This window comes from Pseudorasbora parva, chromosome 11 (genome assembly GCF_024679245.1).
Source record: "Pseudorasbora parva isolate DD20220531a chromosome 11, ASM2467924v1, whole genome shotgun sequence".
NCBI lineage: Eukaryota > Metazoa > Chordata > Actinopteri > Cypriniformes > Gobionidae > Pseudorasbora > Pseudorasbora parva.
This window is the reverse complement of record NC_090182.1, coordinates 42,864,006-42,888,968: the sequence shown is the minus strand read 5'-3', so window position 1 is coordinate 42,888,968 and position 24,963 is coordinate 42,864,006. Positions and strand designations below refer to the sequence as shown.

At 42.6% G+C, this 24,963-nt stretch overlaps 1 protein-coding gene across 1 annotated transcript in view; it reads left to right on the top strand.

Moving 5' to 3' along the window:
- Positions 1 to 24,963, top strand: part of slit3 (slit homolog 3 (Drosophila)) — a 231,779-nt gene that overhangs the window by 123,616 nt on the left and 83,200 nt on the right. The window contains exon 5 of the mRNA XM_067458018.1: positions 12,583 to 12,654. Coding sequence (XP_067314119.1) covers positions 12,583 to 12,654 — 72 coding nt within the window. The remainder of the gene's footprint in view (positions 1 to 12,582; positions 12,655 to 24,963) is intronic.

Genomic DNA, 24,963 nt, shown 5'->3' with positions numbered 1-24,963 from the left:
TTACCTCTCTTCCTCTCTATGGACACAATTACACTTTTCTCAGGTTGGGTTACATGTTAATTAGCGTGCTATGACCTTCTTAGACTCATATGTTGAGTAATTACAGAACATGAATACCTATTTTGACAATGGTGCTCTGCTTTTTTTCCTTCACAGATCTGTGTCCAGATTTCTGTGAAACAGCAAGGTTTTTGCATGGTGCCCACGGTTTCCTGCTTGCCCCCGTAACCTCTCAAAATATTCCACCCTTTTCCACTTCCATGTTTCCCATTATTAGATTTAGAATAAAACCTCCTGGGCCCAATAGACTTAACAGCCCCCATTTATACCGCATAATCATTCAGTCCAGCCTGCAGCTACAATTGGCTGGGCACATGATTTGTAATGTTGTGTTATAGCATATGCGTATTCAGTGTATTTCTGTAATTTAATACTGCTGAATGTCATTCCTTCTATATATATTGACTCGGCCCTCAGTATGTCACAGGTGCGCGGTCACGCCTCATGATCAGGAGTCCCAGACCCACCAATCAGATGTAGGAATTAAACGGCAACGAGTTCTTGCATTCATCATCGCTTTTTGTGGACAATGCAGAGGATGGCAGGTTGAGGTTTGCCAGATATGGCCGACTAAACCAGTTTTGCCTCTAATTCCATTAGCTGGACATTAGCCATTTACCCACAGTAACTGGATTACTCTCATTTTAAAGAGCTTAGGGTTATTAGCTGGCCGAAAGCAAGCAGCCACCCCTGCTTTCTATTCGGCTTCCTATCTAATGCATTCTAAGAACCTGAAAAAAATATGATCTGATTCTGTTGAGCTTGTGGAGTTTAGATTTTAGTTTGTTTGCTGTGCTGTGTGGTTCTTGTCTTGATAGAACACTGTCTTGCCTGATTTACACTTTTGTTCTGAGTATTTTTACCCCAATGGATGTATGGGTGGATTGGCAGATAATTGGATTGATAGATAGGGCAGATGGATAAATGGATGGATATGGCATATGGGTGGATGGGGCAGACGGATGAATGGATGGATTTGTTTGTCACAGAACGGAAATGTATCTTTGACAGCGGTGACATACTAAATTCACATTACTACATAAAATCACATAACACACATTTACAGAACAATACAAAATCTACCAAAAAACAAACAAACAATTAGATACTGTTTTAAAGACAGAACTATTTTTTAAACACATTTCTTCTGGCCAAAGGAATTGTTTACGTCCAGACGGGAGCAATAAAGAAGAATGAAGCGGATGAGTATGATCTTTAAACATCGCAATTGCTATTTTTTTTTTTCATAAAACAAAATAAAGACGTGAAGTCGCTGTTGTTTATGTACAGTAATCTTATTAGCTTGATTAATTAGTTGTGAAAGTTTGTTCTTCTGTTTCTCTATCTGTGGATTGGATGGATGGATGGATGGATGGATGGATGGATGGATGGATGGATGGATGGATGGATGGATGGACGGATGGACGGATGATAAATGATGGATAGGGCAGATGGATGGATGGGAGATGGATAGATAGATAGATAGATAGATAGATAGATAGATAGATAGATAGATAGATAGATAGATAGATAGATAGATAGATAGATAGATAGATAGATAGATAGATAGATAGATAGATAGATAGATAGATAGATAGATGTGTAGGAGGTGTTATCTTTTACACACACACACACACACACACACACCTGTCTCTTCATCTCAAAGGACAGACTGTTTGGTAATGACACCGTCTCTTTTCATCCGTTCATCCTGAGAGTGACTTATATTTGGTCATTAAAGGCGCTGCTTTAGTGTGGAGTGTGTTTCTGTGCTCTCCGGTATTAATGCAGACACAATCCAAAAAAAGCTCTCAATGCCCCTTTACCACCAGCACCACCAAACCACCTGCATCGCTGGCTCTGGAGTTCATTGGACAGCATGGCTCCTGGTCTCCGTGGCAACTGCGACCCGCTGCAAGATGAATGGAAACTTCTGCCCGTAAACCCCCCAGAACCCCCCACCCCCCAGCCCCAGCCAATCTCCTAATCTCCTAGTTTTATTTATGAGTGCCGAGACGCCCCTCACCGTGGACGGAGCGCGACTCAGCTGCTGCCTCCAACCCACTCGCTTTAAAAGCTCTTAAATCCTATTGTCTGATTAGCAGCCTCATCCTTTCTTCAACATCTCCCCTTGTTTCGGACGGCTTTGCTCTCGAGTCTTTTGTGAGGGCTGTGGAAAGGACATGGCGGTGTCATTCTCTGTTCAAAAAGCCGTCCCATCTTGAAATCTGACATGCACTCTCCTCATATCCTATAACTGACGTTTTATTGCGACTATAAATGATCCTAAAAGCTTGTTGTACGTCTCCAGCTCGGTCCAGGGCAAGAAGACGCAGAAGAAAGAAAATTAAACCAAATGGCACACGAAGAATAAAAGTGAATTAACCAATAACAAATCACCCTCTGCGCCCAGCCTCTCCTCTTTTTTTCTTCACTAACTCATCTAAATTTGTTTGACATCTTTTGGGCCGGGAGCCAAAAAGGCTTTTAGAGCCATAAAGTGTATGGATCAGGATAAATCACATTAAGCGATCCAATTTAATTAAAGCATTGACAAAACATAATAGATACTAAGGCAGGGGGGGAAACCTTTTCTATTTATAATATCCATACGCGGACTCTCTTATGGAGGCAGCGGAGGAATGTAGAAGCTTTGGCAAAAAGCTTTAGACACCCAAGGGAGCATTTGAGCTCATTTTCTTTGATTTAGAAGCTGCCTTCACCTCCCTCCATAGTGACTCCAAAAGCAAGTAAGGACGGCGTAATGAAGCGAGCGCTGTCCCGGTTTAGCCTGCGTCAGCTCTTGGGATGATCAATAGTGAAATATTTTTATTCATAAAGCACCGAGTTAATTAAATCAAGGAGTCTTTGGGCTACATGTAAGACACTAAGCAAGGGCAGTCAAGCGACTGTAGAGGAATACAAAGCTGACGCTGCTGGATACTGATCAGTGAACAAGGGCTCTACGTTCACATCCTTCTGTCTTTCTCTTTCATTTCATGTCCATACCTGTCTCCTTCCAACAGGTCCGACTTTACTCACTAACTTACTGCTGTCACCGCAAGGGCTTTCAGATCAGGGTTTCACCATCCCGTACAAATCACAACGTTTATGGAAATCAAATCATAATAGATGACTATATCTCTTGACACTGTAGTCACTATTTAATCAGTTTAATATAATTTACATTAAAATAATTTTTTGGTGATATTTTAATAATCTCATTCCATTCAAATCCCTGAAACGTCTACATTGCACTGTACAGTAAATCTGATTGTCAGTGTCTGCACTCTTTTCATTATAATAGAACATTTTATTTTTATTATGTGTTGCTTACTATATTTTGAGTGTTATGCCAACTCCAAGGTAAGCGTTGCAACATTTGAAAAAAAGCTACATTTGTATAAATGAATACTGTTATTTATTGATTAAAAATAGCAATACAGACATTTATAAAGATATAAATAATATTTAAACATTCTATCAAAGAGTCCTGAGAAAAAGCATTTCATGGCTTCCAAAAAAATATGAAGGAGCACAACTGTTTTCAACATGGATAATAATAAAAAATGTTTCTTGAGAATTATGTCAGCATATTAGAATGATTTCTGAAGGATCATGTGACACTGACAACTGGAGTAATGGGGGGGGGGGGGGGGTATCAGGGAATCACAGTAATGATTCATATTTAAAGTAAACTATTTTTTTAATTTGTAATAATATTTCACAATATCACTGTCATTACTGTATTTCTGATTAAAGGCGGCTCCGGTGAGTAATGACCCTAGGGGTAATTAACAGATGGTTACCGAGTAGATCGTTCTCTGGGATGCGTTTTCATGAAAATCGAATGTAAAGAGTTTTATTTCTAAAAACAGATTAGCTTATAACACTAGTCTATGGGGCACCGGGTAGTGAAATTAAATCGCTAGTTAATACCACTAACAAGTCTCAAAATAGCCTCACACTAACACAGTAGCATAATGAGGGTCCCTACATGCAAACCGAAGCATTGAGAACTTTGTAAGAGTGCAAACAGTTTAATAAGAAGATACTTTATAAAGACGCATTCATGGACAGGCGCCATCTTGGAAAACAGTCTTGACTAGTCGAGCCACGAGCGCTGTGCTAAGTGATGAACTGTGACTTGGAATCTCATATGGTCCGTTGTTTCCGCAAGAAAACACTGAACGTGACAGAGAAAATAAATAAATACAAATAAAAATATCCGTCATTAGATTTCACAAACTTAATTCCTATCGACCAGCTCACTTAGCACAGCGCTCGTAGATCGATTGGTTGAGACTGTTTCAAGATGGCGCCTGTCCATGAACGCGTAATGCACTGTGTTTATAAAGTATCTTCTTATTAAACAGTTTGTACACATACAAAGTTCTCAATGCTTCGGTTTGCATGTAGGGACCCTCATTATGCTACCGTGTTAGTGTGAGGCTATTTTGAGCCTTGTTAGTGGTATTAACTAGCGATTTAATTTCACTTACCCTTTGCCCCATAGACTAGCGTTATAAGCTTATCTGTTTTTAGAGATAAAACTCTTTACATTCGATTTTCATGAAAACGCATCCCAGAGAACGATCTACTCGGTAAACCATCTGTTAATTACCCCTAGGGTCATTTCTCACCGGAGTTGTCCTTTAATAAATGCAGTATGGGCAATGACGACCCAAAAAAACAAACAAAAAACATAATTTAGTCCTTTTGTGCCGTACACGTATTTGAGAAAAATCCCTAACCCTGTGTATTATATTATCATAAGTCTTGTCTTATTATAATATCTTAAACATCAATAATAAGTTGATGGTTTTAAAGTGAAGCTGAAGGGTTCCTTAGTAATTCATGATATTATATTGTAGAACTACATTTATTACACATTTTTTAAAATTCATTTTGACAACTGTCAAAAAAACCTAAACAAAACAAAACCAAAACGGAACAGACTTGTCAACATATTCCATGTCAACTAATTCCACAAATAGAAAAATCCATGAATATAACCATTATTTTTCAGATTAATTGTGCAGTCCTTCTTCATACACGAATGCTTTATTTGATTTAACTGGCAGACGTGTATTAACCTTCACAACTGTTTGCCTCCATCATCCCGTATGCAGCGCTTCAGGCGAAACCTCCATCTAAAAATCAGTAATGTGTCTGAACGATCCGCCGCACTCTTTCACATTTGCAGCCAGCGTGTGATTCTCACTGGTTCTGTGCCACCTGCCAGAAGGTAATATTTACATCTACTCTATTCCGTTTAAGAGATGATTTCAGTGAAGAGACTGGAATAATAACTTTTAATAACTGAAGAGAAGAAGGAGATCTGCTGGCTGGTGCTTCGCGCAGAATGAGACGAGAGAGAGATGGAGCGAGCGGCCTGGGTCCAATGAAAAAGCTCCTGTGCTCAGTGTAATTAAGAACTACTGTCATCCTTAAGGCCAATTACACTATACAGTCTTTCAGGGCCAGAAATCCATAGTGTTTTAATTTGCCTCCATTTTTAAAAGTGGCCATAAAGCAAAGTGGAGACTCCAGCCGGCAGCGAGAGAGGGCCGCCCATCACGGCCATAACTGGAGCTGTAAAAGAGTGAAATACGAGGCTGCAACGGGGTCACTGTTTATTATGCACATTTCTATATATCTTTATCGAATAAGTGTTACACGAATTGCCGTTCCGGTGGGAAAAGAGCACGCTTTACAGTAGATGCAGCTTGTCATGTGCAACTGCCGCTCGAAAGGATATAGACTGAAGACGATCGGATTTCATAAAACAAAATGCTCATGGAGTGCCCGAGGGGGTCGTCTTCTTTCTCCTCGATTCTGGCTGTGTCTTTAATGAAAGAAATCAGAAATGTGCATCTCATAACCTGTGCAAACGGCGTCCGACCCGGGCAGCGTGCGGTCGTAACCTGTCAGTTCAGGGAGTCACAGTTACGGCCTGATTCCTCACGACACCGAGATGAAACACAAATACGCCTCCAGACTCTGAATCCTAAGGCCAAGGGTGTATTGTAATACTCTCCATATTCTTGTAGGGCTGGTTTCACTTCAGAACAGTCTTAACAGCTATTTGGATGTGACCTCTATAACACACACACATGCAGACGCACTTTTAACTGGTCATCCCTGAAGCGGTCGGGTCAGATGTAATATGACAGTGATGTGGTTGGCCCCAGTTATGAGTGCTAAATGAATAATGTAATGTAATATATCTGGCGAGAGTATAGCTGGAGGGTTTTAATAACCTTTCACCTTACTCTTTGTGATCAGGTGTGTATGCTTAGATCTGTGTGTGATCGCACGAGCATGTTCGGGGGGATCTGTCATTGCTGGCAGGACTTAACAGAAGCGCGTAGGAACCCACTGACAGGCATCAGGGCCTCTGCGAGAATCTCGGACTCTAGATTCAATTTGGCATGCAGATAACAGCCCTGCCAAGAGCAAGAGTGAAAGCAAGACAGCGCTTGATAGATAATGAGAGAGGCATGGGCATGGTGGGAGACGTATCAACGGTCCAGTCACCCAGCTGGGCTGTGGTTTGTGCATGATAAGCTAGATGGAACGAGACAGATGTCTGTTTTGACTTTATAAGGAAGAAAGATGGGAAGAAAAGCCCATGTGCTCTGGATCCGTGCATCATGAGAACCATTGAAATTAGACTTGTGTGAAATACTGTATCAACAAGCAGTCCTGTCCAGATCAGGATTAGATTTCTCCAAGGGCCGAGTTAGCCGAAACATAGTAAGTAGTTTGCTCTGTAATTTATACAAAGAGGAAAAAAACATTGCCATGTTTGATTTTAGAAGAGATTAACATCCCAGAGTACTGCGAAACACGAATTTACCTGATCTCCTCAGGGAAAACCAGTCCTGTCCGAGAGTGGGCCTCGTGTGTGACTGTGTGGGAGAGTAAGTGTACACTCATATTTGTCCATAATAACTTAAACCATTAAATTATTAGTTTTCACTTTCAAAAAAAATAAATAAAAGTGAATAACACAGATTATCTCTTCATTCCGGCACCTGTTAGTGGCTGGAATATATTAGGCAGCAAGTGAACAGTTTGTCCTCAAAGTTGATGCACTAGAAGCAGGAAAAATGGGCAAAAGTAAGGATTTGTTCGAGTTTGATGGTGTTCCGGACTCCTGTGTTTTTTTGTGCAGTTCTTGTGGGATGGTCAGGATCTATCAATAGAAGTTCAAGGAAAGAACAATGGTGAACCCGGGGACAGGGTCATTAAAATTGTTATTTATTTAAAATATATACATTTTAATTGTAACAAAAGCAAACATCTATTGCCTCTTGTCATTTTGATTTCTCTTCATCTTATAATTTCGAAAAAGTTGGGACTTTTTTAAATTTAAATAAAATGAAAACTAAAAGACTTTCAAATCACATGAGCCAATATTTTGTTCACAATAGAGCACAGATAACATAACAAATGTTTAAATGTAGAAATTGTACCCTTTTATCCACTAAATGAGCTAATTTCAAAATTGATGCCTGCTACAGGTCTCATAAAAGTTGGCACAGGGGTAACAAAGTGCTGAGCAAGAACATTTTGATTTGGGAGAACATCTAGCAACTAATGAATTGATATCAGGTCTGTAACTCAGGTCTGATTAGCTATAAAAGAGATGTCTTCGAGAGGCTTCGAGAGTCTCTCAGAAGTAAAGATGGGCAGAGGCTGTGAAAGAGTGTGTAAAAAAATTGTGGAATAATTTAAAAACAATCTTCCTCAACATCAAATTGCAAAGGCTTTGCAAATCTCATCTCCTACGGCACATAACATCATCAAACGAGTCAGAGAAACTGGAGAAATCTCTGTGTAAGGGATGCTCGTGGTCTTCAAGTCCTCAGAGGACACTACATTACTCATCGCCCTGATTGTGTCAATGACATTACTAAATGGGCCCAGGAATACTTCCAGAAACCACTGTTGGTAACATCGGCAGATGCCAACTAAAGCTCTATCATGCGAAGAGGATGCCATATGTGAACATGGTCCAGAATCGCTGTCGTGTCCTATGGGTCAGGGCTCATTTCGAATGGACTATTTCAAAGTGGAAGTGTTCTATAGTCAGGCGGGTCCGAATTCGACATTCTTGTAGGAAACCATGGACTCTGTGTCCTCCGGGCTAAAGAGGACGGAGACCTTCCAACGTGTTCATATGCTCCCCTCCAGATGACGTCTATTTCTGGGAAGGCTTTGTGTATTTCAGCAGGACAATGCAAAACCACACACTGCAGCTATTACAACAGCAGGGCTTCATCATAGAATAGTAGGTGTGGAACTGGCCTGATCTTTCACCTGTGGAGAACATTTGGTGCATAATTAAACAAAAAATACGTCAAAGATGACCACAGACTCTTCAGTAGTTGGAAACCTATATCAGGCAAGAATGGGACCAAATTCCAACGCTATGTTCAATTGTGAATAAAATATGTGATATAAAAATAGTTTTAATTGTATTCAAATTTAAAAAACATCCCAACATTTCCGGAATTCGGGTTGCAGTATTCTGCTCAGCAAAGTCATGTAATGGAAGTTATGGCTGATGATTTCTGTATTGTGTCATGAAAGAGTGAAGCAGATTTTTTGCATGTAAAAAGCTGCTGGGTTGACTTGACTTATCCATCAATATAAATGTATGAATTCAAGACAGGGTGTGGAAATCGGTGTAGCTTGGTGAATGGTAAAGGCCTATTAGGACCTGAAAAGCAAAATTGTTGTGGTAAGGAGGCAGACCTATACTCTTTACAGTGGAATGCACTGTTCTACGTGTCATTTCCATAAATCAGGGCCAACTCAAAACTGTTTAATTTCTGAATGCATTTATTTACATTTTTTAAAGTGTATTGCATGGATACGTTTTCAAGTTAACTGAGTTAAGACGCAAAAGAGAACTTATTTCTGCATTTGCACGCTGACTGACAGGCGTGAGCATGAGTGTGTGTACACAAAAACTCGTCTTAGTATCGGATTGATTGTATGAACAGGCAAGACTTAACAACACATGTGAATGATTGACTTTTGTGACAGTGCAGTATTGACCCAATCTGGCCAGTGGCAATTCCGTCAGCCATCCCGAGCATATTTCACTGCATCCCTGGACTCGGTTGGACTTAGTAAAGATAATCAGAATCTGTGAGTCCAAGTCTGTGAAAAGTTGAGTGAGTTCGAGTACCTCAACTCTAATAGATTCAGCATAAAATTTCATCAGTGTAGTTTAGGCCTGGTATAAAAGGTCTGTGGTTATATTTTCAGAGAGTGATTAAATGGCTGTACAGGCGAGCTTGTGCAGAAGGCCCTTATGGAGATGCCTGGACATATTTTATGTTAATTACTAACTGCATAAACATGCTCCCTCATTTAAAATGATGCAGATTCAAGACGAAGGGTAAGACGGATATGCTCCTGAGAAGGATACTGCGCATATGTGCACCTGAGAAGCTTGTGTGTGTCAGTAATAACCGAACGAGACCTTGTCTTGGCCATCCTGCGTTATTTGAGCTCCTACTGTGAAGTGATGTTTAAGTTTCCTCGACTTCCTTAGACAATCGCTCTTTTCCTTTGTGCTTTAAACAGAGCGAGAAAACAACAAAAGTAAAGCAATCAACCTTCTTGTAAAAGCGCACCATTCCATTTTTCAGTGAAGAGATAAGAGTGACATTCGTAAAGCGTGATAGGAATTGACCGACATACCCTCAATACATTTTACTGTGTTTGTAAGGCAGCGGCGTATTGATATTCCTCAAGCATTCTGCTTAGGACATACAACATGCTGTCTGGAAAATGGATGGATGGACTCTGCTTAGGATTTGTTCGAAAGTAGTAAACATCTGCTAAATGCAGCCCAAACTTTCAGACATTTCTTTGTTGTTAATTTCAACCAAAGGCATACCATCTGAATTCATAAGCAATGGTTAACGATTAAAGTTCGAAAATCACATTGTCAGAACACTGAGCGTTCGAAAATGTAACAGACATATATATTGAACTATTATTGGTCTTCTCTTCCTTGCACATATTTAACCATTTATAGTAGATTCCCATGTGTATCCGACTGAAACAAGGTGTGTGTGAGTGTCATGACGGCGACATTTCAAGTAGGAGCATTTCATTCTGTCTAACCTTTGTGTGAGATTCTGTGTGTTTGTGATCAAGTATCTATCTATTTGTGCGTGTGTGTGTGTGTGTGTGTGTGCGTGTGTGTGTGTGTGTAAAGATAGATCCTCCTTGCAGCTCGGCTCTCATATCCTTGCGTGTTGCTGAGCGTTTATCTGTAATATGTTTTGGCGTTGCCAGGTTGTCTGGACATGGGAGCCGTAATGGAATCAAAGGGAGATTTATGGCAGGCATCCTGACAGTCAGAGAGAACAGGGCCAAAGCCAAATTAAATTAATGAAATTTGCAAGCAGATTGCTAGAGGAGGGGGACCAATGCAGCTCTGTCCTTTAACAAACACTGCTTGGCTTATGTCTGGTTTCAATCTGTATCTTTAACTTGAACTTAAAGCATTAATCCAAGCTTCTGTTAAGATGGCCAATTTGACGCTAATGATAGCAGTGCATACCAGGACTGAGTTGAATTGATTATTATTTAAAAAAAAAAAAATTAAACACCAGTATTTATAGTACTATTTGCTAACAGGGTAAAAAAAAAAAAAAAAAGTCTAAGTCAATTTATTAAAAAGGTTATATTATCTGAATGCAAGACTTAATATGTTAGGCAATTTTGTTGATAATTAAATAAAACAAGACAAAATATAAATTGGGAAACGGATATTTACATTGCATGCAGTTAACTGACAAATAAAACTGCTTTTTAAATATTCTTTGGAGAGATTGTATTTTTGTCTAAAGTCACATATATTGTTTCATTATCCACGCGTAATTAATATAGTGTCAAAGCAGATGAAATATGTACATTGCTACATTCTCCCAGCCAGTATTATTCTCATATCTCATAAACTTATATTATCTCTTTATAGTTTCACGTAATTCTTCATTAGAACTCGTCTAATTCAACCCAAAGCCTGTGGGGCTGTGTGAGTTTCTCTCAGTCGCTCCTCGGTGAGAGCACTGCTGAGACCCATTGCGTTTCATAAGTGCCTTTATTTGCTACGATTTGCCTTTTTGTAGAAATAATGAAAAAGGTTCCACTGAGTAAACAAAGCAATAAAACATTTATTAGCAGTAGAAGTGCTGTAAAGTACTACGCAGCGCTCTCAGCTCGACGAGGACGGACGAGGCTGGTGCTTCGCCATTCATGAAGAATTAAAAATCCTAGCCAAAGAGAAGTTTCCTCTGTGCTCCTCACCATCTTTTAGACTGGTGTGATGACGGTATAAACAGCGGTCCTATTTTCCCACTCTGTGGCGTACGAATATGGGATGTTATGAGTTTTTACCCTGCAAATGTTTGTTCTCCTCTGTATACGCGCCGCAATGTTCGACATGAAGGATACACAAAGGAACATGCCAAGCCAGCTAAGAGCGCTGTAAAGAAACAAAGAAACGCAAGATTGCAGAACATGTCTAAAACCATCAAGAACAGTTAGATGAAATGCCATAGCCCCTTATTGCAAAGCATAACATAGTTATTAAGATTTTTGCCATAATAAAACTTGATTGGTTTGAGTTTTTAAAAAAAACACACACACACACACACACAAAGAGACGTATCCATTTCTGGCAGGGGGCTGAAGGAGCCCAATAACTACAGTTTTTAATGCTCCTAAGAGGAAATTGCTGGCAGTCCTGTACATGATACATCATTACATCCCACGTACGAGCTCTGGCAGAATTCCTCGCTGTGTTTGGATCCGCGCCTGATTGTTTATCAGTGAAATTGGTTGTAGCAAGGTCAGGTGGGTTAACCCACGTGGTGGTCTGTTCGTGTTATGTGTAGCAGGCATGACTCCAAAGCAGACGCTTTGATTAGCTGGGCAGATATTCCATATCTCATTTGTTTCCTTCTTCGCCAGTAATTGCATTCTGGTTTTCAAATTATGTTTGCCAGCATGAGTCTACAAACAAACAAGCTTAATAAAGTTAAGCACAACCATTGTGACATGTCAAAAATCATTTGGCTCATAAGCGAGCATTAAAAATGCCAGGCATTCATTTTGGTGTAGAGATGCTTTTGTCTTTTTGCTTTCTCGGGTTACTCAAAGTGCATATGATTGCTTCATTTTCTACAGGAATGAACCAAGGATCGCCGCTATGAGGCCTTTCATTACAAAGTACTGCTTTAGAAATGTTTTTCATTAGACCAACACACACAGAGACGGAGTGATAAAAGGCCAGACGAATAAAGGAGAATGTGACATTTATGGTCACTAGAACAATATGGCCTCAGACTTCAAAGCAGCGGCGTATCGTTCCAGAGGGGCGGCAGCAAACCGTCCGTCTTCCTCAAGATGCTTTTGCACCAAATGTGAAGTGGCTTCAAACAAATCCTAATATCTCTCTTTCTCTTTCTCATCTCTCTTTCTCTCCAGGGACCTGAGCGAGAATCAGATTCAGGCTATTCCTCGTAAGGCTTTCCGAGGGATCACCGCCGTCAAGAACCTGTAAGTGTTCCTCCCTCGTCTCAACTCGCAAACATTCGCCGCATGAATTTACGGGGGGGCAAATAAAGCATTTGGTAAACTCTCCTTTCCCCTGAAGCAGCCAAGGAGCCAAGGTGCGATACTCCACATCAGTACGTCAAAACGCAAACGAGACAGTCGTCCACTGAGTTTAACCAGTCTTGCATTTTATTCCAAAGAGAGATAACTGAAATGAAAGATAATAATCTCTTGGGCTGGAAGAAAAAAAATGTTCAAAAGCAATGTGCTAGGTGGCCTACATGTACGCCCCTCGAATCATTTGTCATAACAGTTAATAAGCTTAGCACTGATGAAAATTCAATTAATCAGTATGGTTCAATAAGATGGATATCTTCAGGATATTGCCAGTGAGTAATGTTCCACAGCCATTTGCAATTACAGTAATGGCTTCTGATAAATCTCTGCAACAGTTTCAGAAGCTGATCTCGCTACTGTGGTCTACACTCTTAAAAATTAAGTTTCCAAAAGGTTTTTTTTTACAGCAATGACTAGGGATGCACCCCAAGCCGAACACTATGGAGGACCTAAAGGGACATTTCAATTAGTCAATTGATAAAAAAAATATAAAACAATGAATCACAAATTTTTCTGTAATTAAACCTGATTGATCGCACACAAACATTAAAGTTCTTAATATATTTTTATATTGTAATAATTTCACAGTTAATCTTCAAATTAAAGGCTCAATATTTTGTTGACTTGTGTCCTTAACTTATCCCAAATGTTTCCAAGAACATTTAAATCCAGAGAAATAAGGACACGACCTGTGTGCTTGCGTCGCCTATCAAAATAAAACTAGAAATCGAGGGTAACGCGTTACCCTCGATTTCTAGTTTTATTTGGTAGAAACCATAGAAACACCAAAGACGCTTTAATATATTATTGGTGCGTCCCAATTCGCATACTATCCATCCTAAATAGTATTCAAAAATAGAATTAGTACGTTCAAAATCGTAGTATGTTGAAATGAGTATTCCAAAGATACCCTGATGGTCTCTTATTTCCGGTCAGAATTCAAAGTGCACTCTAACAGCTGATATTGCCCACAACCCATTGAGAGTTGGACGAGGATTTGATTAGTTTAGAGCTACAAACGCAGACAAAAGGTGTTAAAAAACTACGAACATGACGGATATGTGAGTCCGGCGATTAAGTAGAGAGGTTTAAAGGGGTAACTATCAGTATTTTACCTGATCAAATTATATTTATTCAGTGTTATCCACATTATTTTCCACTTGCAGCAGCATTGAGACCTTTTGTAATGATATGTTTGACCATTAACTTTTAAATGCACTATTACACTCACCTAAAGGATTATTAGGAACACCATACTAATACTGTGTTTGACCCCCTTTCCCCTTCAGAACTGCCTTAATTCTACGTGGCATTGATTCAACAAGGTGCTGAAAGCATTCTTTAGAAATGTTGGCCCATATTGATAGGAGAGCATCTTGCAGTTGATGGAGATTTGTGGGATGCACATCCAGGGCACGAAGCTCCCGTTCCACCACATCCCAAAGATGCTCTATTGGGTTGAGATCTGGTGACTGTGGGGGCCATTTTAGTTCAGTGAACTCATTGTCATGTTCAAGAAACCAATTTGAAATGATTTGAGCTTTGTGACATGGTGCATTATTCTGCTGGCAGTAGCCATCAGAGGATGGGTACATGGTGGTCAGAAAGGGATGGACATGGTCAGAAACAATGCTCAGGTAGGCCGTGGCATTTAAACGATGGCCAATTGGCACTAAGGGGCCTAAAGTGTGCCAAGAAAACATCCCCCACACCATTACACCACCACCACCCGCCTGCACAGTGGTAACAAGGCATGATGGATCCTTGTTTCATTCTGATTACGCCAAATTCTGACTCTACCGTGGTACCCGGTGGGGTCTTCTGCTGTTGTAGCCCATCCACCTCAAGGTTGTGTGTGTTGTGGCTTCACAAATGCTTTGCTGCATACCTCGTTTGTAACGAGAGGTTATTTCAGTCAAAGTTGGCATTCATGTAAACAGATCGGGTGCGGTGCAAAGTCAGTGTTTCAACTTCTCAAATTAATTATGAAACTTAAGCTTCCAAAGGCATGAACTGAAAACGTGCCAGACTGAACACGCGCTGAGAACTACTGCCGTGAGCGCGGACACGTTTACCTCAGCTCTCCTCACGAGAGCTCTTACCTCAGCTCATTCATCACGTGAATGTAATCTGACTCCTGTTAGTGCTTTGACACTACATCAGTGGCTAAATCACATTAGATTGAACAGACACGTTCAGTTTTTAATGGTAGTGTCTGTTATCTAACTGAACTGATCTTATGAAAATAAATGCGGTCGAGGTGGGAAAATGAAAGCTATCCAGTAATCTAGTAGCGGTGGCTTTGGGAGTGGCCTCATAGGGCAGTGAAGCATTTTGGGAATTGTGGTCTTTCATCCCCATGAGACAAAAATAAATGTTCTGTCTTTTCTCAGTCTAGAAAGCACCAAAATAGAAATGACTACTACATTAATGACCCAGTTTAGATACAGATTCATCTTCCCAGCGCTGAAGTACCCCTTTAAGACTGCTTACGAGGATACTCGATTTCAATATGTGGGGTATTGAAATCACTTTTGAATGCGTTCTCACTTTTTAAATTTTGCAATCATGTGCACTTGGTCTATATGGAGTGGCGGTACTGACCACACATTTCACAAGATGAGATATTTGTCAATGATGCTTAGGATCTATTGTACACCAAATCTTCTGACATCATCCTGTCACCTTTATTTTTATTTTTAGTAAAAGCATATTCAAAGCCCTACAAATCTGAAAACATCATCCAGTTTCCTGGTTTCAAACTTTAAGTACAGAGCAACCGCAGGGAGCTGGTAATCTCGAACACGCCTACAACAATAACCATTGCCTTCTGCAGCTATACTTCAAAGCCAGTCCCAGGAGCAGCATTCCGATAATTCGCTGTAATGAATGAAGGACACAGAGTTGAGGTCGTCATTAATGGGGCACTTTGGTTGTAGTCAGAGATCAGCTATGGTATGTGGCCGTAGCATTCGTGCGCATTCCCAGGCTCGAGCGCTCAGTGAAGTTCTGGCCGATTTTGTTGCATTATCTGATAGCGGCTTTGTTACAAAGACCATTTTCAGTCTTTCCCACCATGGGCTGAGAACCACGGGTCACGTCATGCTCTTTCTCTGAGAGGTGTAGAAATAGAGTTGGCTTTTCTTTGAAGATATAGTCATACAAGTATTTCATAGCCATAGTTCACTAGCAAGTGAATGAATAGTCATTTAACAGACTTTTTATCCAAAGCAGCTTACGGAACATTTACAAAGGGATTTATCAAAGGGATTTAACAGCACAAGTGTGATAGCTCATGGGATTGAACTCTCCATTAACTCCATACTGTATATTCAACCACCTTGCCACACCTCATCAGTATCATTTTCAGTGTTTCACTTTTATTCAGGGTGGTCTTTCGGATCACGGTGTTCCTGAGTGTCACTCATTGGTGCATGAATGTTGACTTCCACCCGCCCTGGTCAGATTGAGTTAACTGATTGTCAATACTAACGCTGACCTCATTGACCCCTGTCAAATGAGTTCCAGGCTGCAGGAGTGTCGTCAATCATCTACACAGGTCAATAGCTCTCTGCAGACACATGTAACAGATATGTAAAAAAATACAGCATATACAGTTCTGCTCATACGTTTAAATATGTACACCTTGCAGAATATGCAAGATGCTATTATAATAAACTTGTTATTTTTAGTCGGTCGTAAAAAAGCATAAAAGTGTTTTACATATAATCCACGAGATAAAATAACTGAATTTACACAAATTAACCAGTTCAAACGTTTGAATCTTTCTTGTTTTGTTTAAAGATCATATTTTTATAGCACTGCCCTTCGGAAGCTACCTTACACATTATGAAAACTTATGAGCAGAACTGTAATACAGATTATGTGAACAGATGACTAAATGTTAACTTTACTTATAAATCGGACACTAAAATATTCACATAATATAATATGTAACACTGTCATCTAACACCCACTAATGAATTAATCTTAATAATAATTTAGAGCAATAATACATTTAGTAATTGTAACACTGTTGAATGTAATCTTTAGCACATCTTAAACTGAATATATACATTTACCATGCGAATAATAATGTTGTTATGCCTAAATGCACATTTAAAACATTTTATTTTTTATGAATTTACACAAAATTGTATGCAGTTTTAATATCTGCCATTTATTGTTATCAACCAAAAAACTGTGTGGCAGTTGGGTGCATGATACATTCTGAGTATGTGTTAATACATTAGGATGCACTCTCAGGAAAAAATGAACAAAAGCTGTCACTGGGGCAGTACCTTTTCAAAAAGGGGTCATTGGTACCTTAAATTGGTATCTTTAAATTGGTATTGGTATCTTTTTAAAAGGTACCGCTCCAGTTACAGCTTTTGGACCTTTTTTTCTGAGAGTATGGCGAACACATATTCACTATTAACTATAACTTTTGTCTCAATAAACTCCTAATTTACTGCTTATTTATAGTAAGTACGGTAGTTGTGGGAGTACTTCAGCGCTGGTAAGATGAATCTGTATTTAAACTGGGTCATTACTGTAGTAGAAATGTGAAATTATTTTTTTTATTTGGTGTTTTCTAGACTAAGAAAAGACAGAAAATGTATTTTTGTCTCATGGGGATGAAAGACAACAATTCCCACAATGCTTCACTGCCCTGTGAGGCCACTCCCAAAGCCACCACTACTAGATTACTGAATCACTGATCACTATCCCACCGCGACCACGATCATCTTCATAAAATCAGTTCAGTTAGAGAACTCACTACAATTAAAAACTGAACGTGTGTGTTCAATATGTGATTTAGCCGCTGAGGGAGTCTTACAGCCACATGTCTTGACAGTCATGGATGAGCTCGTGATGAGAGCTGAGGTAAACGCGATGGCACTCGCGGCATAGATTCACAGGGCATGTTCGCATGTCTGGTGCGTTTTCAGTTCATGCCTTTGAAAGCTTAACTTTAATAGGAATTACTTTGAGAAGTTGAAAGACTTACTTTGCTCTGCTGGCCGCACCGTTTAAACATGAATGCCTGAGGCTGCAGCTGCAAGCTGAGCTGTGAGTGTGATCTCCATCCCCCACGCGCGAGTTGAAAACATGTGGAAATGGCTCCCTCTGCTGGCTGTAGTCTTTAGCCTCTGGCCAACAATTCTTCTGATGGCACAAATTGACGATATTTGCATCATGGGAGGAATTTTTCCAGAAATAAAATGCATAAATCTCTTGTCTCAGGGGGATATTAGGGGGGGAAGCACAATCATTTGAATATACTCCAGGGTTTCTACTGATACAAAGCCATATGCTAATCGCTGAAGTAACCCTTTAAGTTTAGGTATTAGGTAATAAGGGATGTAGAATAAGTTCATGCAGGATTAAGGCATATGTACTTTATAAGAACATATGAAAATCCAATATCCTAGTAACCTAATATGCTTGCTAATAAGCATAGTTAATAGTGAGATTTGAACCGAATATATATTATGTTGCATATAAATATAACATTATTTTTCCTAAAAAGTAGCAATGTAATGTTCAGTTCTATTTTATGGCCAATATTGTAAAGCATTATTTTAAAATGTAATATTCCCCAACTCAGCCTTACACACATACAGCATTTTTGTGAAGTGTGTTTTCCCCTGATGTTCTTACAGTGATGTCTATGATGTTAGACAGTGTTTGAGCGCTCATCACATCACTGTCATGTGCACCGTCACACTCTGATGGATGAATGATAGGTACAGGTAGGCAACACTCATTTTTTCAGGTAGGGCTTTTTAGAGAGAAAAAAAGGACTAACAAGGATTGAGGGAGAAGGATGGATTTGTACGTCAGCAGCATGTTTCTCTCCCACCGACCTGCCTCTGCAACGCGTGGCAAGGTGACTCTTGATTTAATTGCTGAAATCATCCAGCCCTCTGTTTTTTAACGGGAAGGAGGGGAAAAAATGGACAGGCAGCGTTCCAGGAATGAATTGATTTTCTCATATGCTTTTCTACCATAATGTCCTCTGTTTGAAAATGGCTATGCATGCTTTGAGGGTGGGTTGAATCTCTGTCTCTGATATTGTCCTTGCATCTCCACAGTTTTACAGTCTACAGCATGCTGGAATCAGCATCCGCCTTCAGCCAGCATCCTCCACCTTTTATAGAGGGGCCATCTGGAGAATATGGCCAATGGTTCCTCCAGCTAACGAGAGTCTATGTTGCATCTTATTAAACCAGACACAATATCTCCGAATGCCTTTATGGCTTTAGCCATGCCCTCCTACTGTTCACCAGACATGCTGCGCCAGTCATGTTAACCCAGAGAAGATTCTCTGGTCATATGCACAGCCAGTCCTTCGGCAAAAACATGCCTGATGAGCTCTATATCAACATGACGTGCTTGTGTCAGCGGGGTGTGGATCCCATCAGGACATTGGAATTGGCTTTCACACATTATTCCATTGAAATATGGTATTCATAGCAGATTGAGAGGGCACATTTAGGATGCACAATAATTCATTACCTGAAACCAAGGTATATTTTAGAAAACAATGTGTCCTATGCGGTAAACCGGCGTCAGATATGTGGACACTGATTTTTACCCCTTTCTGGGAGGCTCTCATCTGTGTGCTAATAAAAGCCTTTCTACTTCATGCTCCTGTGCCCAGAATGTCACTCTGACTGCGCGTGGGTTTGAATTATGGCCGAGAGGGCGAGGTTGCAGTCTCTGCCTGCTTTACAAGCTTCTGCGCCCAGCAGACGGGGCTCTGCAGATGGCAGATCTTTGCGTCTGATGTGCACCGCTGGTGCTGAAACACACCACACGCGGCCGGTGGACGATGCGGTGTGAATGAGACCGATCCCACCATAGCCAATCAGAAGTTTGCCAGCTCTGGGAATCTTTCTCAGGACACCCCGATCCAAACTGAGACTGCCCTTCTGTTCAGCTAGGACAAGAGTCTAGACAATATGAGACCAGCGAAATTTAGATAATGGACCAGATGAAATGACACAACGTGAGACCAGACAAAATGAGATGATAAGAGACCAATTTGAAACACACTACACATGATCAGGGCCCACCATAGCCATTCAGAGACCTCTAAACTCGGTCCTGGAGGGCCGCTGTCCTGCAGAGTTTAGCTCCAACCCCAATTAAACAAACCTGAACCAGCTAATCGATGTCTTACTAGAACCTTGTAAGACACTGATTAGCTGGTTTAGATGTTTAATTGGGGTTGGAGCTAAACTCTGCAGGACAGCGGCCCTCCAGGACCGAGTTTGGAGATCCCTGATAGCCAATCAAAAGTTTGCCAGCTCTGGGAATCACCTCCTCAGAAACCCCGACCCAAACTGAGACTGACCTTGTGTTTAGTTAGGACGAGAGATTAGACAATATGAGACCAGATGAAATGACACAATATGTAACCGTATGAAATTAGACAATATAAAACAACATTGAATAAACAATATAAGACACTATGAGATCAGATGAAATGAGACTAAATTAGACCTGATGAAATTAGACAATATGAGATCAGATTAAATGAAACAATATGAGACCATTTAAAACCATGTTAAATGAAACAACATGTAAAAATGTTAGTCTGGATGAAATTGGAGAATAAGAGACTAGATCAAATTAAATGTGATACTAAATTAAAAGAGACCATTTAAAACCTGATTAAATGAGACCAGATTAAATGAAATGATATGAAACCATATGAAATTAGACAATATAAAACCATATTAAATAAACAATATAAGGCACTATGAGAACAGACTAAATGAAACAATATGAGACAATGAGACCAGATGACATTTTACAATATGAGACCAGATTAAATTAAATTAAATTAGAGATAAATGAAAAAATATAAAACAATATAAGACACTATGAGACAAGATTAAATGAAACAATATGAGACCAGACAAAATAAGTAAATATGAGACCAGATATAATTCAACAATGAGACCTGATGAATTGAGATGACATAAAATTTCTAGTGACTGATCACATCTAAATTTTTCAGTTGGCCGAATTGAGTTTTTTCTTCAAATGGAGACCGTCTCAGGTTACGTATGTAACCCTAGTTCCCTGAGGGAACGAGACGCTGCGTCGAAACGCTGTGAGAACGCCTCTGCGTTAATGCGTCGTGAAGCGCCTGTAGAACCATTCCATCGGAAAAAAGATCGATCGTCGGCGTGATGACGTCATCGACCGGAAGCTATAAAACGTCCGTGAAAACAAACAGGAACTAACTTCTGATAAAGCCTGAAGTAAGTGATCACGGACACGCCGGGAGTATGGCAGAGCGACGCAGCGTCTCGTTCCCTCAGGGAACTAGGGTTACATACGTAACCTGAGACGTTCCCTTTCGGGGAACTCGAGCTGCGTCGAAACGCTGTGAGAACGCTTATACCCACATCGCCATAGGACCAAGTGTCTCGTATGTGTGAAACCGAAGCGCACACGGTTACGAGAGAACCTGTGCCCCTACTGTAGATGCCAGGTCTAGCTCGTAGAACCTGACGAAGGTAGAAGGAGACGACCATCCGGCCGCGTTACATATATCATGGAGGGAAGCCCCCGACAAAAGTGCTTTAGAAGCAGCCATACCCCTGGTAGAATGTGCCCGGACAGCCAAAGGAGATGGCTGCCCGGCAGCTTCATAAGCAAGTGAAATGGCCTCGGCCACCCACTTGCTCATCCTCTGCTTGGATACAGGAGCCCCCTTCTTAGGGGGTCCGAAGCAAACAAACAATTGTTCAGTTTTTCTCCACAGGGCAGCTCTGTGGACATAAGTATCCAGTGCCCTCACCGGACACAGCAGATTTAATCTTTCCTGGTCTGACGTCAAGAATGGAGGAGGACAGAAGGCTTGTAGAGTGATGGGGCCCCGTGGGCTCGTAGGAACCTTGGGGACATAACCCGGCCTGGGATGCAGAAATGCTTTCACCATCCCAGGCGCGAACTCTAGACATGAGGGCCCTACTGACAGGGACTGAATATCTCCTATCCTTTTAAGGGATGAAATGGCCAAAAGGAAAATAGTTTTCAGGGTGAGGAACTTATCCGAAACCTCCTCCAAAGGTTCGAACGGAGGTCCGGACAAGCCCCTCAAAACAATGGCCAAGTCCCATGCCGGGACCCTCGAGTGCATAACTGGCCTCAACCTTAATGTGCCACGAAGGAAGCGTGTAATTAGAGGGTGTCTTCCCAAAGACACTCCACTGCAAGGGACGTGGACAGCGCCCAAGGCCGCCACGTACACCTTAAGTGTGGAGGGGGTCAACCCTGCAGAGAACCTTTCCTGCAGGAACTCCAGCACTGTACCAACCGGGCAGTTAACTGGATCCCACTGGCGTTCTCTGCACCAAGCTGAGAAAAGTCTCCATTTCAAAGCGTACAGCTTCCTCGTGGACGGAGCTCTGGAGTGTAGGATGGTCTCTACGACCTCGGCCGAGAGACCCTCCTCTATGAGCCTAGCCCCCTCAGAGGCCAGGCCCACAGTTTCCACATCTCCGGGCGTGGGTGCAGGAATCTCCCGCCCGCCTGAGAGAGTAGATCCCTCCTGGTCGGAATCTCCATCGGAGAGCCTTCCAGGAGAGATATCAGGTCCGAAAACCATACTCGGGTCGGCCAGTTCGGGGCCACTAGGAGTACCTGGGCCCCGTCCCGGCGTACCCTCTCCAGAACTCCTGGAAGCAGAACAATCGGGGGGAAGGCGTACAGAGGCAGCCTCGGCCACTCCTGTACCATGGCATCCAGCCCCAGCGGAGCCGGATGGGTCAGAGAAAACCACCGCGGGCAGTGAGAGTTCTCCGCCGAAGCGAACAGGTCTATCTCTGCTTTCCCATAAACCTTCCATAGGAGCTCCACCACCTCTGGGTGGAGTCTCCATTCCCCGGGCCTCGGCCCCTGTCTCGACAGGTTGTCTGCTTCCTGGTTTAGGGCCCCCGGGATATATACTGCCTTGATTGACAGCAATTTCCCTTGGGCCCACAGGAGGATCCGATGTGCCAATTTGTCCAACGGACGAGACCTCAGACCCCCCTGGTGATTTATATAGGCCAACACGGACGTGTTGTCTGTTCTGACTAGTACGTGGTGGCCCCTGAGGTCGGGCAGGAACTGTTTCAATGCAAGAAACACTGCGAGCATCTCCAGCCGATTTATGTGCCAGTGCCGCTGATGTTCCTGCCATAGACCCTGGGATGAGCGACCACTCATGGTCGCCCCCCAGCCCGTGAGGGAGGCGTCTGTCGTTAGCGTTACGCGACGAACATGAGCCCCCAACACGGGACCCTGAGATAAAAACCCCGGGTTTTTCCACATGACCAGAGCACGTAGGCATCGCCGCGTGACTTTGATCGTGCGGAGCGGATTTCCCCTCGGGGAGAACCCTTGTGTTTTGAGCCACCACTGCAGTGGCCTCATGTACAGTAGGCCAAGAGGTATCACGTTGGACGCTGCTGCCATGAGACCTAACAGTTTCTGGAACTGTTTCACAGTGACGGCTCGGCCTAGCTTCTGTTCTTTGGCGGCTGCCAGGATCGACGCTATGCGTGTTGGCGATAATTGCGCCCGCATAATTATCGAGTCCCAGTTCACACCTAGAAAAGTGGTTCTCTGAGCCGGAGAAAGCACACTCTTCTTGGCGTTCAGCCTCAACCCCAGCTTCGACATATGGGCGAGAACAGCATCTCGATGCTGAACCGCCATCTGCTCTGTATTCGCTAGAATCAGCCAGTCGTCGATGTAGTTCAGTATGCGGATGCCCTGAAGACGCAGCGGCGCCAGAGCTGCATCCACACACTTGGTGAACGTGCGGGGTGACAGTGCTAGACCGAAGGGAAGTACACGATATTGGTATGCCTCTCCCCCGAAGGCAAACCTCAGGAACTTCCTGTGATGTGGACGGATGGAGACATGAAAATACGCATCTTTGAGGTCTATGGTGACAAACCAATCCTCCGATCTGACCTGCGCTACAATCTGTCTGAGTGTAAGCATCTTGAATTTGAGCTTGGCCACCGAGCGATTCAATAGCCGCAGATCTAATATCGGGCGTAAGCCCCCATCCTTCTTCGGCACGATGAAGTAACGGCTGTAAAAGCCAGACTCCCTGCTGGGAGGGGAAACCCTCTCTATAGCCCCTTTTTGCAGGAGTGTCTCTACTTCCTGTGCCATTACCAGAGCCTGCTCCGGGCCCACCACTGTAGGTAGGACACCGCAGAAAGGAGGTGGCCGACTTCTGAATTGAATGGCATACCCCTTTTCTACTATCTGCAGGACCCACTGAGATATATTTGATAGACGTTTCCATTCGTCTAGAAAATCTACTAAGGGAACCAGCCTCTCGAGGCTGGCCTCTGGTGTATTTTGAGCAACAAGCACAGTGCCCTGAAGCGGCGGACCGGCAGGGAACAACTGACTTGACTGCTCGGGGACCCCCCGAAGGGGGTGCGGACCACCCTCGGGTGGCCCGCGGAGACCGACTGCGCCCCGGCATTGCGGCAGGGTTGGCAGCGCGGCCCCCCGAGGGTGCCGTAGGGAAACGGGTACCGTAGGCAGGGGTAAGCACCGTTTCCCTACGGGGGGAACCACCCTCAGCGTCCTGACGCTTCTGGCGTCAGGAACGCTTCGACGAAGCCTTCTTGGCGATCAGGACTGTCCGCAGATCAGCCCTGCCCCTCGAAGGCTTCGTCTGAGAGCGCCGCCCCTGGTCCCCGCGCTGAGGGGGAGCCCGAGCGGCGACGCTCTGCTTTTGTTGTGCCCTGTGAGCTGAGCTCGTACTCGGCTTGGGCTGCCTGATGTCAGCGGCAGCCCCAGGGACCTGGACTCGGAGAGGGAGAAACTGCTTCAGCGCCGCAGCTTGTTTCTTTGACTCCTGGAACCTCTCGGTGACAGTGTGTACTGCGTCACCGAAGAGGCCACCAGGAGACAGCGGCGCGTCGAGCAGAAAGCTCTTCTCCCTCTCTTTGATTTCGGTGGGGTTGAGCCATAAATGTCTCTCCGTAGCCACCAATGCTGCCATCGAGCGGCCAACACATCTGGCCGTCTCTTTGGTGGCCCGGAGAGTTATATCAGCTGCTGTTCTAAGCTCATTTATGACATCACCCCCCACTTCATCGCGTCCATCTAGGTCCCTAAGCAGGTCAGCCTGATAAGCCTGCATAATTGCCATGGTGT